At 58.1% G+C, this 15,516-nt stretch overlaps 1 protein-coding gene across 4 annotated transcripts; it reads left to right on the top strand.

The window, feature by feature from the left end:
- The first annotated feature begins 246 nt into the window (after window positions 1-246).
- On the top strand, window positions 247-15,313 carry ARHGAP30 (Rho GTPase activating protein 30). 4 transcript variants are annotated; one of them, XM_045190414.3, is made up of 12 exons: window positions 247-704; window positions 4,727-4,829; window positions 8,753-8,897; window positions 9,384-9,466; window positions 9,564-9,743; window positions 10,336-10,463; window positions 10,854-11,028; window positions 11,117-11,220; window positions 11,298-11,375; window positions 11,907-12,296; window positions 13,209-13,480; window positions 13,573-15,313. In XM_045190414.3, exons 1-12 carry the CDS (start codon window positions 608-610, stop codon window positions 15,175-15,177), a joined length of 3,360 nt encoding a protein of 1,119 aa, XP_045046349.2. In that variant the 5' UTR covers window positions 247-607; the 3' UTR covers window positions 15,178-15,313. The 4 variants fall into 4 exon arrangements, with proteins under 4 accessions (XP_045046349.2, XP_024409873.2, XP_045046360.2 ...); XM_024554105.4 differs by having other exon boundaries at window positions 248-704; window positions 9,636-9,743; XM_045190425.3 differs by lacking the exon at window positions 247-704 and having other exon boundaries at window positions 8,757-8,897.
- The last annotated feature ends 203 nt before the right edge of the window (window positions 15,314-15,516 follow it).

A 15,516-nucleotide genomic window follows, 5' to 3' on the forward strand; every position in this document is an offset into this window, starting at 1 on the left:
ACACCGAGGCTTAGGGATGTCCCAGCGGGGCCTGGCCTGAGTGTCCCCCATCCTCCGTGTCCTCGGCATGTCTCTGTGTGGCCTTGTTCCCGGGTCGACCTCGGGTCTCCACCCAGGACCCCAGGATTCTGGTCACCAAGGGTGTGTCACCTGCTCAGGCTCCAGCACCTGCCCAAGGCTCTGACATCAGCAGCCCCAGCCAATGAGCGAAGCCCGATGTGGGTGAGGATGTGCATGTCAGCTGCCTCCCCCACCCGGCCCTGTGGTTGCAAAGATGCTCTAACAGGAAGCGGGTTTGGGGCGCTGCACGGCTTCCTGCCCCAGGCCTGAGCAGGCAAGAGGGGCGAGTGCCAGGTCGGCCACGAGACCTAGCTTCGTGCCAGGGTCCTGGCACTTCCTCTTCCACGGCCACTTCCGCGTGGCCGGCGGGAGCCCCAGAGGCAGGGGCTGTTGCCTGTTGCCCAGGCCACCCTCCACCCCCAGTTTGGAGCCCTGCCCCCTGGGGCCGGGCCCAGCCCAGAGGCCAGCTTGGGATTTCATGGGGGGCCGCTAGGCCAAAGGTCCTGGGGGACGGAGGTGGCTGGGCCAGAGGCCTGGGGCTCCAGCCATGAAGTCTCGGCAGAAGGGAAAGAAGAAGGGCGGCCCAAAGGAGCGGGTGTTCGGCTGTGACCTGCAAGAGCACCTGCAGCACTCGGGCCAGGAGGGTGAGGAGGCTGCTCGGGGCTGCTGGGCCGGTGGGGGGCAGGGCTCCTCCGGCCGGCCGGGCCTGAGGTGCCCACGGGGACCGTGGCTGGGGGCAGATGAGCAGGCAAGGCGGAAATCTGCTTCATGAGAAGGCAGGCAGCTCCGTGTGACACCTGGGGACAGGAGAGGGAGGCCGCGGGGGAGACGGCAGGCCCTGGGGTCTGAATGAAAGGGGACAGGATGAGGACTCCCTGAGTCTGAGGCGGCAGCAGGGCCGGTGGGGCCCCAGGTGGAGGACTGTGGAGGCCTGAAGGACGTGCCCTGGTCCCCTTGCAGCCTTGCTGGGCGGCAGGTGAGGATTCAGGGTGGGACGCCCTTCCCCATCGCCTGGGATTCCCCTGCTCTCCTTGTGCAAAGGGAAACCAGTTCAAAGCACAGGGCCAGGGAGAAGCTGTCGCCGTGGTGGGGAACGCCAGGGAGTAAGAGTCGCTTGAGGCCTGGTGTGAAGGCAGGGTGGAGGGCACAACGGAGGCTGGTGGGACCTGTCCTGGAGCTTGCCGGCTTCCCTCTGGGTGGCCTTGGAGGGGGCTTGGGGAGGAGCAGGGCCAGGGACAGACATCACAGCTCCAGGCCAGCCCCGCTCTGTGCTGGGCGGGGATCAGCCATTCAGCGTATTTCTCAATCCACCCTGAAAGTGAACGCAGGTATCCCGGCCGCCCAGCCCAGCTTGTTTTGGGCCCATCCAGCTCCTCCCAGAGAAGGGCCCGTTCTTAATTCTTCATTCTTTACCCCACCCCCACCCCACCCAATCTGTCATTTCCTCTTTGTCCTCCCCTCGCTCTGGGCTGTGGCCCCTGCAGTGCAGGCAGGGGACTGGTTCCTGCTCATTTCCTGCTCAGGGCCCCGCCCCGTATCTCCAGACACCTTCTTCCCCTTTTCTCCTCCCCTAGGGGCCCCCATCCCCACTGGGCTTGGCGAAGGGAAAGCCCAGGCACTGAGGAAGAGTGTGGGACAGTGAAGTGGCCTCTCTGGGCCTTGCTCTTCTCTGTGGGCAAAGCCCAGCTGCCCGCACAGTGCAACCCCTTTACGAGGGAGGGATTCCTCCGGGGATCGGAGGCTGTAGGCCAAGGGCATGAGAGTGAATGGAGCTGGCACTACCCACCCCTCGTTCTCTGCAAACCCAGTGCCTCCTCTCCCTCCCGGGGCACCGTTCCCGGTGGCCCCCACACCAGGTCCGGCACAGACCCGGCACCGTGACCCTCTGCCTGCGGTGCCAGCATGCGCGGGCCGCTGGCCAGAAGGATAGGCACCTGGTTGCTGGGTCCTTATCTCAGCGCATCCCAGGGGCTGAAAGAAGCCGCCTGCCACTCAGCAGAGTCTCACCTGAGCCCAAGGGGGGAGTGATCTTGGGCACCAGCGCAGCAGTGACAGCCGCCCCTCGCCCAGCTCTCCTGGCACAGACAGGTGGCTTCTCACTAGCCCAAGGCCCAGCAAACACGAAAGCCCTGGCCAGTGGAGACCTGTGTGTCTGGTTGATTTATCCTGGGTGATGATCTCGGTTCCTGTGTAGACACACCCATCTCAACACGGTCTCCCAGCTCTTTGCCTCAGGCCGGTCCTGATCTCCATCTCTTTCGACACCTTGTTGAGGTTGCTGATTCTCAGGCCCTGGCCGAGACCTGCCCCACGCCCCTCTGACTCTGCCTCCCCTGTCCTGTCTCTAACTCGTAGCTCTGACCCCATCTCTCTGACCCTGTTTTCTCTTCCCCCATCTCCTTGACCCACTTCCTCTGTGGCTCTGACCCCCCAGGCCCCCGAGGGTGTTCTCCAAGGGCCTTCTCTGGAGGTTCGAAAACAACAGAGGACAGGCGGGGAAGGCCTGTCTGCTGGGTTGCAGTTCACGTGGAAGGGACCTGGGCTTTAGGTGGCAGCAGCCTGTGCATGAGTCATGCGGCGGCCAAAACGGGGTGTGGCCTCATGCCCCCGAGAGCAGATCCTCGGCTCTGATGAGAAGCCACGCATTGTCGGCGCTCAGTGCTGGGCACCCGAGCTCAGGGACCCTCGCTGGGGGCACAGGTCCTGGGGGAGGGACAGTGACCCAGGGCCAGGACCAAGTGGAGGTGGGAGAGGGGACGGGGCTGTGAAAGTTGAGGAAGCCGTCACTCTCCAAGTGCTGGCACTTTCACAGCCTCGGGGCGAAGGGTTCCTGAACTTCTGCGACCTTTCTTGAGTCCTGGCTCTGGGGCGCAGGAGGGCAGAGGGTGTGGACAGCAGGTCAGTCCTGCGGGGAGGGTTTTCAATCATAGAGGACGGATTTAATTGAACATTTCCTTCATTTTGTATTTCGGTCTCACTGAATTCCACAAAGAGCTTGGAATGGATGACTTCCCAAACCTAAAACTTGAGAAAAAGAGTAAAGGACAAAGGAACTGGGCTGACGGGAAAATGAGGGAAGGATGAGATGGGTGCCCAGAAAGGTGAATCAGATTCTCTGTGGTTGGTGGAGGCGGCTCGGAGCTTCCTGGTGACCCAGGTGGAGGGAAGCGCAGTCAGCTGAGAGACTCCTAAAGCCTGTAGGAGAGACCAGCCTTTTCTGACTCAGGCACGTGAGCTCGGCTGGGTCTCAGTTAACAGGACTCGAAATTTTATCTTTGGCAATATTCTGTATTGTCTCCAAGAGATGCCACCAATTCTCGTAATTGATTGCTAATTAACTGAATCATTCAATAAACATTCACTGTCTACTATGTTTTAACACTGGGTTGGATGCTGGGGAGGATGTTACATTGTGTCCAAAGGCGTAGATAGAAAAGAAACAAATCATAACAAAGAGCAGTAAGTACTGTGACACAGGCATAAAGGATTGGGGAGCTACACTAAGTAAAAGGCTCAGCATTGGGGGGTGGTGTTTGAGGTGTGTTTTGAACAGTGCACAGGAGTCCCCCAGATGGAGTCAGAGGGGAGGATGCTTCCAGCCTGGAAGCGTTGTGAGTGGTGTCAAGGGAAGGACCTGGCACCACCTTGTTCTCGAACAGCAAAGGGCTGGATCGAAGGGTCTGTCGGGAAACGGCCCGGCGCTGCGGCTGGAGTGGCAGCTGAGACCAGATTTGTGAAGGGTCTTAGCTTCCCTGCTGGAGAGCTGATGTTTTATTCCAGTATTATTCCGATGTTGTATTTGAGGTAAGCCACGAAGATTGGGGTAGAGCAGAATGTCTGCATCACAAAGGATTTGAAACAGGGACTCGTGGAGCTGGGACTCAACACACGAGTGTCCCATGTGTGAGACACCACGTCAGATCATAAGAGGATATTGAGATGGGTCACACTTAGCTCCCGTCCCTCCGGAGCTGACAGTCTGGAAACAGAGGAGGGGCCGGGGCTGGGAGACATCACGTGGCTTTTTGAGCTTCTGCGTTTGCATCCTGGCTCTAGCTGGGTGGCCCTGGGCACTCGTTAGTCCTTTGGCCCTCGGTTTTTCTCCCTGCCCGACGGGGATGAGAACATGTAACGCACGGTGGATAGCTGGCCTGTAGGTGCTTCTCTCCTGAGCTGACCTGGTTGAAGGTCCATCACTGTTTTGCGCACCTTTCGGGGACAGAACTAATAGCCACGCCCTGCCTTACCAGAGGGGGCGCTTCGCACCCATCCCTACGGGCCCTGTCGGAGTCTTGGCTGGGACTCAGGGTGAAGACTGGTCTCGGACGTATGTGGACATCGCACTGCCAACCGGACTGTCGCCCCTTAAAAGTCCCAGAGGAGCAAGTAGTTTCCATGAAGGCAGAGCTTTCTAACAGGAGTGGGCAGTCTGGAGAGGCAAAGAGCTCCCCAGCCTGGGATGGGGGGGATGCTGAGGCTCTAGACCTAGTGGGCAGAGGGACTGGGGGGGGGGCGTTGGTAAGTTGGAGCTGATGCCCTGTGAGAATCTTTCAGACAAGCTGCATCCCACGGGCGCTGCCCGCCCCTATGCCCCCCCCAAATGGTGCTCCCACTTCTCAGGCCCTGGGTGGCTCTGACGCCACTGTGTCTGCCCCTCTGTCCCCAGTGCCCCAGGTGCTCAGGAGCTGTGCGGAGTTCGTGGAGGAGTATGGAGTGGTGGACGGGATCTACCGCCTCTCAGGGGTCTCCTCCAACATCCAGAGGCTCCGGTGAGTCGGGCAGTTTTGGGAGGGCCCAGCGGCCAGGAGGCCAGGGAGTCAGAGGGTGAGGGGAGGTGAGGAGAGGGAAACACAGTGCCCAGTGCTGTCTAAAGGAGGCTCTCCGAGTCTCCTCAGGGGAAGCTGAGACCACGCGCTGCCGCCCCTAGGCTGGCGTGCACACACGGACACCCATATGCACACACCCCCTCCACTCCCACACACACCCACCCAGCTTTAAAAAAAAAATTTAGCTATAATTCTCATACTGTAAAATTCACCATTGGAACATGTACATTTCAGCCCTGGCTGAGTGGCTCAGTTAGTTGGAATGTCGTCCCTACACCAGAAGTTCGTGGGTTCGATCCCTGGTTGGGGCCGTAGCAGAGGCACCTGAGCGATGTTTCTCTCTCTTTCTTCCTCTCTCTCTAAAACCAACGAGTGTGCCTTTGGGTGAGGGTCAGGAGAAAAAATGTACATTTTAGTGGCTTTGAGTACCTTCACAGGTTGTGCAACCATCACCACTAATTCCAGAATGTCTCACCTCCCCCAGAAGCAACCCCGCACCCACAGCTGTCACTCCACACCCCCTCCCACAGCCCCTGGCCACCCCTCGTCCACTTCCGTCCGCACGGACCTTCCTCTTCTGCTCATTTCACACGGAAACAGGCCGTGTCGTAGTAACCTTGTGTGTCTGGCTTTTTTCACTTGGCGTGTCTTCGAGGCCCACGTGTGTTGCTGCATGTAGCAGTACTTCACTCCCCTTTTCAGGCTGAATGATGTCCCACGGCATGGTTTGACCACACGTGCGCTACTCGTTCATCAGTTAGAGGCTTTTCGGGTGGCTGCTGCCTGCTGGCTGCTACGAACAATGGTGCCATCAACTGTTCGTGAACGCGAGTTTGTGTTGGCCTGTGTTCTCTGTTCTCCAGGGGGTGTGCATAGGAGTCGGGTTGCTGGGTCACAGGGTAACTCTCTGTTGAACTGTTGAACTTTTCAATGAACTGCCAAACAGCGGCTGTGTGGTTTTACATCCCCACCTGTGAGGGCTCCGATCTCTCCACCTCCCTGCCAGGGCTTGTTACCGTGTCTTTTTTTATTTTTATTTTTTGATATATTTATTGATTATGCTATTACAGTTGTCCCATTTCCCCCCCCACTCCACTCCATCCTGCCCACCCCCTCCCTCCCACATTTCCCCCTATAGTTCATGTCCATGGGTCATACTTATAAGTTCTTTGGCTTCTACATTTCCTACACTATTCTTACCCTCCCCCTGTCTATTTTCCACCTATCATCTATGCTACTTATTCTCTGTACCTTTCCCCCCCTCTCCCCCTCCCACTTCCCTGTTGATAGCCCTCCATGTGATCTCCATTTCTGTGGTTCTGTTCCTGTTCTAGTTGTTTGCTTAGTTTGCTTTTGTTTTTGTTTTAGGTGTGGTTGTTAATAACTGTGAGTTTGCTGTCATTTTTACTGTTCCTATTTTTGATCTTCTTTTTCTTAGATAAGTCCCTTTAACACTTCATAGAATAAGGGCTTGGTGATGATGAACTCCTTTAACTTGACCTTATCTGAGAAGCACTTTATCTGCCCTTCCATTCTAAATGAAAGCTTTGCTGGATAGAGTCATCTTGGATGGAGGTCCTTGCCTTTCATGACTTGGAATACTTCTTTCCAGCTCCTTCCTGCCTGTAAGGTCTCTTTTGAGAAATCATCTGACAGTCTTATGGGCACTCCTTAATAGGTAACTGTGTCCTTTTCTCTTGCTGCTTCTAAGATTCTCTCTTTCTGCTTAATCTTGGGGAATGTAATTATGATGTGCCTTGGTGTGTTCCTTCTTGGGTCCAGCTTGTTTGGGACTCTCTGAGCTTCCTGGACTTCCTGGAAGTCTATTTCCTTTGCCAGACCGGGGAAGTTCTCCTTCATTATTTGTTCAAATAAGTTTTCAATTTTTTGTTCTTCCTCTTCTCCTTCTGGCACCCCTATACTTCGGATGTTGGAACGTTTCAAGATGTCCTGGAGGTTCCTAAGCCTCTCCTCATTTTTCCGAGTTGTTGTTTCTTCATTCTTTTCTGGTTGGATGTTTCTTTCTTCCTTCTGGTCCACACCGTTGATTTGAGTCCCAGTTTCCGTCCCATCACTCTTGGTTCCCTGTACATTTTCCTTTGTTTCTCTTAGCATAGCCTTCATTTTTTCATCTAATTTGCAGTCAAATTCAACCAATTCTGTGAGCTTCCTGATCACCAGTGTTTTGAACTCTGCGTCTGATAGGTTGGCTATCTCTTCATTGCTTAGTTGTAATTTTTCTGGAACTTTGATCTGTTCTTTCATTTGGGCCATTTTTTGTCTTGGCGGGCCTGTTATGTAAAGGGGCAGAGCCCTAGGTGTTCACCGGGGCGGGGTAATGCTGGTCGCTGCGCTGTGACGCTGTATGTGGGGGAGGGACCGAGAGGGAGCAATGGCGCCTGGTCCACTCTCTGCCGGATTTCATTCACTCACTCCACTACCCACAATCCAACTGGGTCCCTCCGGTGCTGCTTCCCGAGTGGGTGGGCTTGTGCACGCTCTAGGCCCCTGTGCGTCTCTCCAAGGAACTCCTGTGAGGCTGGGAGTTTCTCTCGCTGTCCCCTCAACCCCCACGGGTGTTTTCACTCAGAGGTTTGAGGCTTTATTTCCCCTGTGCTGGAGCCCTGGGTTGCGTGGTCTATTTCGCTCCCCTGCCGTTCCTCCCAGTTTATCTATGCGTGAATGTGGGGCCACGGGGTCTGCTAGCTGCAGCCCGGCCTGCCCCATTCCACAATCTGCCATCTCGCTGGGTCACCACCTTGCCGTGAGTCCCCTCTGCCCCAGCTGCCCATCTCCGCCCCTCTTACGAGTCTGGATGAATATTTCTTCTTTATCTCCTTGGTTGTTGGACTTCCATACAGTTCGATTTTCTGTCAGTTCTGGTTGTTTTTTGTTTTTAAATTGCTGTTGTCCTTTTGGTTGTGCGAGGAGGCACAGTGTGGCTACCTGCGCCTCCATCTTGGCCGGAAGCCACTCTGTGTCTTTTTTATTGTAGCCTCCCCAGTGGGTGTGCGGTGATCCTTCATCTGTACTTGCGATTCTCCAATAGCCAATGATGTGGAACATTTTCTTGTTCCCTCACTGGGCATTTGTACATCTTCTTTGGAGAAACGTCTATTCCAGTCCCTCATCCGTTTTTAAATTGGGTTGTTTGCCTCTTTGGAATTGCGAGAGTTCTTTACATTCTGGATGTTAGACACTCATCAAATCTGATTTGCAAGCACTTTCTCCCATTCTGTGGGTTCTCTTTACTTTCTCAATAGTGCCCTTTGACACACAAAAGTTTGTAATTTTGACGTTCATCTTACTGTTTCTTTGGTTGCCTGTGCTCCTATCCAACATGATAAAGATCTACACTTAATGTTTCCTTCCAAGGCAGGAATGTCAAACTCATTGTCACCAGGGGCCACATCAGCCTTGCAGTTGCCTTCAAAGGACCAAATGTAATCTTAGGACTGTGTAACTGTAACTACTCCTTAACTGTTAGGTGTTGAAACTACATTCGGCCCTTTGAAGGCAACCGTGAGGCTGATGTGGCCCCTGGTGAAAATGAGTTTGACACCCCTGTTCTAAGGTTACACTCTCCCATCCACCTATGTACCCAGAAACGCACTCAGGCTCAGCCCCCACTTCTGCTGACCCCCACCCACGCCTACGTCGCTACACCCGCAGCTACGCTCCCGATTTGGAGCCCCATCCATGTGCTGACCCACACACCCTCCTCACACCTGCCCTGTGCATCCACATGCACAGCCCGATGTCCTTCCAAGCCCCACGCTGACGCTCAGGCCTGCCTGGAGCACCTCCCTGCAGCCCCCTCACTTCTCCCGACGCTCAGCACTCCTGACCACGCTGCACCTCCCCAGGCAGGAGTTTGAGGCAGAGCGGAAGCCAGACCTGCGGCGAGATGTTTACCTGCAGGACATCCACTGTGTGTCCTCCCTGTGCAAGGCCTACTTCAGAGAACTGCCAGACCCCCTGCTCACATACCGGCTCTATGACAAGTTCGCTGTGAGTCGAGCGCCTGAGGGGCGGCTCCTCTGGTTTCGCTGATTGACACAGTGGCACCGGGAGGCCCTGAATGGCAGGGGCGTGCCCCCCGCCCGCACTGGCTACGCTGGGCGTGTGAGGCCTCCCCGGGCCCCTTGGAACAACTCCACGCACCGCCCTGGGCACCCATGGCGGGGGGTGGGGTGTGGACATGCTCCAGTGCCAGAGTGTTACCGCCAGAGGACGCTAAGGCAGAGAGTGACCTCGAGCGAGTTGTCCAAGGTCATAAAGCCATTCAGTGGCACAGCCAGGGTTCGGCTGCAGGTCTGCGGGCCCCAGACTTCTGGCTCCCCCTGCTGCTGTCCGTGTGCGTCCTTAGCTCTGGGTCGAGGACAGTGCAGGGCAGCACAGTTGTGTCTGAGGGTTTGCCTCAGAGCTCTGGGGAGGACACGGGGCAGGCTGGGTCACTGACTCCTGCTTCTTGAACCACGCCCCCACCTTGATCAGGAGGCTGTGGCCGTGCAACTGGAGCCTGAACGTTTGGTCAAGATCCTAGAGGTGCTTCGAGAGCTCCCTGTCCCAAACTACAGGTGTGTGGGGCGCCTCCCCACCTCACCCCAGTCCTGGCTCCCCCACACCACCCAGGCTCCCTCCACCTGGGGCCTTGACATGTCCTTTCTCTCCCAGCACCCAGGCCCCAGCCTTACTCCTGCCCTGTGACCCCTGTGTGACCCTGACCCCTGGTGCCCCTCTCTGCAGGACCCTGGAGTTCCTCATGCGCCACCTGGTGCACATGGCCTCCTTCAGCGCCCAGACCAACATGCATGCCCGCAACCTGGCCATCGTGTGGGCCCCCAACCTGCTGAGGTGGGTGCATGAGTGAGCAGCATGTGGGGGTCCCGGTAGAGCCTAGCCCCCAGAAGGTGGCTGCAGGACGGGGTGGCTGGGTGGGTGCACTGGAGAAGGGACTGAGGGTCTCAAGGAGCCTGGTGAGACACAGGAAGGTTTAGGATTACACCCAGTGGCATGGGGCTCACCCCTTTGATGCCAGCTCTGAGCTTGAATAAAGTCCCTAAGGGTTAGGGTTAGGGTCGCCCTGTGTCACTGAGCTCAGGGACTGGAACAGGATGGGTCCTTGCCACGTATTTGTTGAGCAAATATCTTGTGGTCTGTTGGAGAACTGGCCTGTGGATCACTCCTTGTGGCACAAGGCAGGCTATGAGAAGCCCTGGCATGCATTATAAACAGGCCCCCAGAGTGCAAAGGAAGTAGAGATTGATTCTGAGGAGGGTGTCCAAGAAGGCTTCCTGGAGGAAGTGGCATTGGAGACGTGAACCACGTATATGGTGTAAGAGGTGGAGGGGGGTTAAGGGCATAGCAGGGAAAGGGTGTAAGGCACTTTCAGGGAGAGTGTGGATAACGTGGGGGACTGGGTGGGGATGACTCCGCATCCTCACAGGTCTAAGGACATAGAGGCCTCCGGCTTCAACGGCACGGCGGCCTTCATGGAGGTGCGTGTGCAGTCCATCGTGGTCGAGTTCATCCTCACGCACGTGGACCGGCTCTTCGGGGGCACTGCCCTCTCTGGTGAGTGTCCTCCCTGTCACCGCCTGTCTGAGGGGTTGCATCAGCGCGAGGGCCTCCCTGGGCACCGATTTGGGCTCTCCACCCTGCAGATGCGAAAGCCTGCGCAGGCCTCTTCCGCCTGCTCACAGTGCAGGGCCCAGCTGGATCTCCAATCACCGTCCTGGCTCTCGATGCCAGCGATGGCTCCTTGTCATCCCAGCCCTCCAGGCCACAGTCCTGGAACCCCTGGCCCTCTTGGCCCCTGAGGACTCACCCCCTTTTGAGGAGCTAGACCAGGGCCCCCCTCCCTGTATGTCCCCAGATGGTGAGTGGTTAGGTGCAAGGAAGAGCCGGGGGCCGATGCTCTCTCTTTTCTCTGTCATTGGCCTGCAAGTCTTCTTCTCTTCCTAGGCGGTGACCTGGAGAGTGGCGGATGGCGATCCCTTCCAGGGCTCAGGGCGTCAGGTGGCCCTGAGGACCTCATGCCCAGGTCGCTACCCTACCATCTGCCTAGCGTCCTGCAGGCTGGCGACGGACCCCCCCAGATTCGGCCCTATCACACTATCATAGAGATTGCAGAACACAAGTAAGTCTTCCCTCCTGGGAGCCCCTGACCCCCTGAACCCTGCACTGGCCTCCAGGCCCAGCCCCAGTGATGTCTCCACTGCCTCCAGGAGGAAAGGGTCTCTGAAGGTCAGGAAATGGAGATCCATCTTCAACCTGGGTCGCTCTGGCCACGAGACCAAGCGTAAACTCCCACGGGGGGCTGAGGACAGAGGTGAGTGTGGGGCGATGTGGGGGAGCTCCATGGCAGGTGTGTCAGGCCCTGGACCCACATGCCCGCTTGTCCTGCAGAGGACAGGTCAGATAAGGGGACCCTGCGGCCAGCCAAGAGCATGGACTCACTGAGTGCATCAGCCGGGGCCAGCGACGGTGAGCAGGGGCGTGCCCCCGCGAGTGCGCTGACGTGTTTGCAGCGTGGGCCTGTGAGCGTCCGTGTGGAACCGCGTCTGTGAGGGTGTCTGTAGGGGAACGAGACTGCTGCGTGTGCATTTGTGTGTGTGTGCACCACTAATTCCAAAAGTATGTGGCGTGTATCTATCGGACACCAGCCGTAGTTCTGGATGCCAGCTTACAGGGAGTTTGTCATCTGCTCTGTGGGTGTGTTCACATGTGTACATGCAGGGACACCGTGGCGTGTGGGTGTGTGGGGGGTGACAGCCAGTGATGGCATCTGCAGGGAAGGATGGGGCTCTCGGTGTGTGTAGAAGGGCTGACCCACACGTGACCTGCGGGCTGGGGAAGATCTGCTGTGTGGCCAAGGGAAGCTGAGCGTGGCCCCGTGCAGGCCGTCTTCACTGTCAGGCTCCAGGAAGCAGGGTGCGTTCTGTCCTGTTCCAGAGCATTCCTGAACAGTTCAGGTCCCTTACAGCGGGGGCCACCGCCTGCTTCTCTCCTCCACAGAGCCAGAGGGATTGTTGGCACCCAGCAGCCCCCAGCCTAGCCCGCTGATGCCTGAGAGATTGGAGAATGATTCTGCGGAGGGAGCAGAGGGTGAAGTGGAGCCTGAGGCAGAGGCCCTGGGCAGCACGAACTCTGAGCCAGGAACACCACGAGCCGGGCGGCCAGCAGCCCGTGCTGGGGGCGGCAGCCGTGCAGAGCGCTGCGCTGGCGTCCACATCTCAGACCCGTACAACGTCAACCTCCCACTGCACATCACCTCCATCCTCAACGTGCCCCCAAACATCATCTCTAACGTGTCCTTGGCCAGGCTCACCCGTGGCCTGGAGTGCCCTGCCCTACAGCCCCGGGGAAGCCCTGTCTCTGGCCCTGGCCCTGGCCCCAGTCCCCCAGGTGAGGACCCAGGGATTGTCCAGGACTGGGAGTGGGGGCTAGGGGTCTTGGCTGAAGCTCTGTTGGGCGGGAGGGCAGAGGCCTCAGCCTTTGGCTTTGGATGGTTCCCCTCGGCTGCCATCCCTGGTTCAGGGCTGAGGGAATACCTGCAGAGGGGCTCTCGTACACACACGGACAGGGTCCTGTCGGACACGCGTGGCAGGGATTACCACGCACAAGGTGGACATGCACCGCTGGTGGTAGTAACGGCAGTCAGATCAGCCACAGCACCAGCTGGCCCTCACCCAGGGCTTATTATGTGCCAAGTGCTGTGTTAAGGACTTTGCAGGCACCAGCTTTTTTCATTTTCTCATGGTCTTATGACACAGGTATTGTTGTCATCCTGTGTCACAGCAGTCGAATGGAGCCTTGGTTAAGCCACGTGTCATTGGTTTAGGTGGGCGGTGGCAGAGCTGGGAGCTGAGCGCTGCTCTGATTGCATTCCTGAAGCCTCGTGGATGAGAAGTGGGGGCAGCTCCGAGTGGGGGGTGAGGGCGTGGCCACGGAGCAGCCATGGGATCAAACTTCGTCTGTGCCCCTTGTCCTCTGACCTTGGACAAACCGCTTACTCTCGCGGCCTGTTTCTTCACGTGTAAAATGGAGGCAAATGTCCTATAGCACAGGGTGCTGTTGTGGGGAAATAAGATAATGCATTTGAAAACATATAGCACGGTGCCTGACACCTGGTAGGAACGGGACAAAGGCAGCTGTAAGCCAACAGTTCAGATTATTGGTCTGAAGAAATCAGCCAGGTAGAGGGCCAAGCAGGGTGTGTCGGGGCCCTATGGCAGCAATGCCAGGAAGAAACATGTGGGAAAAGGGTCAGGGCTGACCCTGACCTTCATATTCCTGGGACCACCTCTCTTCCAACAGATGAGAAGTTGGAGGCAAGTCCAGCCCCGGGCGCCCTGGCCGACTCAGGCCCAGCGGCCCTGGCCCCAGCCCCGGCCCTGGAGGACTGCCTGTCCCAGGAGGTGCAGGACTCCTTCTCCTTCCTAGAGGACTCAAGCGGCTCGGAGCCCGAGTGGGTGGGGGTGGAGGCTGGGGATGTGGCCAAGGCTGGAGCTGCAGGAGCAGCCTTTTCCCCTGGGGATGATGACCCTGGGATCGGCTACCTGGAGGAGCTGCTAGGAGCTGGGCCTCAGGTGAGAGGAAGCCATGCTGCGGGCGGGCGTGGGGCAAAGAATCCAGAGGGGAGACGGGGACCCTGGTCCTGAACCATGTGCCGTGCCCACAGGTGGAGGAGTTCTCTGTGGAGCCACCCCTGGACGAGCTGTCTCTGGATGACGCCCAGTTTGTCCTGGCTCCCAGCTGCTGCTCTCTGGACTCGGCAGGCCCCGGGCCTGCAGCTGAGGAGGAGAATGGGGAGGAAGTCTTCCTGAGTGCCTACGATGACCTCAGTCCCCTTCTGGGGCCCGAACCCCAGGCCTGGGAGAGCCTGGGCAGTCTGGAGGAAGAGACAACTGGGTGTGGAAGACAGGCTGAGGAGGGGCAGCCATGCTGGGAAGTTGGGGAGGACAAGGAGGCTGAGGCTGGCAGCAGGTGGGACATCAGGGAAGAGGCTGAGGGGAGTCCAGAGGGCAAGGTGGAGGCTGGAGAGGCAGGTGAGGAAGGAGGGGATGCTGGGGGAAGCCAAGAGATGAAGGTCAGTTTGGAAGAAGGGTGTGAGGAAGAGACACAAGCCAAGGACGAGGAAACCAAAGGTCCGCAGGAGGATGAGCATATGGAGGAAGCTAAGGGTGTGGAGGAAACAGAAGGAGAGCAGGGTAAGGAGGAGGAGGAAAGAATGACTGAGAGACAGGAGGAGGCAGAGGAAGGAGAGGAAGCCGGGGTGGAAGCTGGCAGGGACCCACAGCAGAGGACCCGGGAAAAGCGGGCTGCTGAGGAGAGCTGGGAAGTGTTGCACACACAAGAGGCTGAGGGGGAAGTCCCAGGGCAAGGGGAGAACAGAGTCGAAGAGGCAAGAGGAGACCAAGGAGATGGTGAAGACAGAAGCGCAGAAGCAGCAGCTGGAGGAGGAGCAGGGGAGGTCAGCAAGGAGCGGGAGAGTGGGGATGGAGAGGCAGAGGGAGAGCAGGGGGCTGGAGGGGACCGTTTAGAAGGGGGCTTTCTCCTAGAAGGGTCATGTGTAGTGTCCTTGGAGGTTGACAGTGCCAAAGAGGGCAATGCCCAGTCCTCTGAGACAGAACGGGCAGCCCCACAGCCGCCCCGGCCGGAGGAGATGGAGCCTGAGGGGCAGCCCAGTGCAGAGGGCTGCAGTCCGTGCCCCTGTCCCCTTAGCTCGGCTGGCAGTGTGGGCATGCGCCTGGCTTCCACCCTGGTTCAGGTCCAACAGGTCCGCTCGGTGCCGGTGGTGCCCCCTAAGCCGCAGTTTGCCAAGATGCCCGGTGCGATGTGCAGCAAGATCCACGTGGGGCCTGCAAACCCATGCCCGAGGCCTGGCCGGCTGGATGGGACTCCTGGGGAGAGGGGTTGGGGGTCCCGAGCCTCTCGTTCCTCTTGGCGGAATGGGGGCAGCCTTTCCTTTGACGCTGCTGTGGCCCGGGCCCGGGACCGCCAGAGAACTGAGGCTCAGGGCGTTCGGAGGACACAGACCTGCACTGGGGGTGAGGACTACAGCCTCCTCCCCAGAACCTCTCCCTGTAGCGGGGTCCCTGCCCATTCCCCTCGGCCCCTCAGCTTCCTGGAGCTCCCTCCTGAAGGCGCGGAAAGGTCTGAACCCCGGAGCCGATTCAGTCTGCCCCCCAGAGAACCCCAGGCCCTCCACCCCCTCGTGCCCCCACAGCGCCGAACATATGCGTTTGAAACGCAGGCTAACCCTGGGAAGGGTGAGGGACTATGATCAGGGCCAACAGGGCACAGTACGTGATCTCCGATCGCTGGAGTCCCTGACAGTGGTGCCTTCCGCAGCCCGGGCAGAGGCAGCGCCCAACTCTGTGGGCTTCGGTCCGCCAGCTACTCTCTGCCTGTGGGAGGCCCTGTCCGGGCTGGTTTTCCCGAACGGTGTCAGACACAAAGCACTCATCCCTCCGGAGATTCCCAAGAAAGCCACCTAGAACCTGTTCCTAGGGAGTGAGGTCATCGGCCAAAGGGAGCAAAGAGTAGGCAGAAAACAGAGGTTTCTCAAAGGGAAGAATGAAGGGGAACTCCGGGCAAGTGTCAGCCCTCCCGAGGCTGTGAA

Source organism: Desmodus rotundus, chromosome 12, assembly GCF_022682495.2.
Source record: "Desmodus rotundus isolate HL8 chromosome 12, HLdesRot8A.1, whole genome shotgun sequence".
Lineage (NCBI taxonomy): Eukaryota > Metazoa > Chordata > Mammalia > Chiroptera > Phyllostomidae > Desmodus > Desmodus rotundus.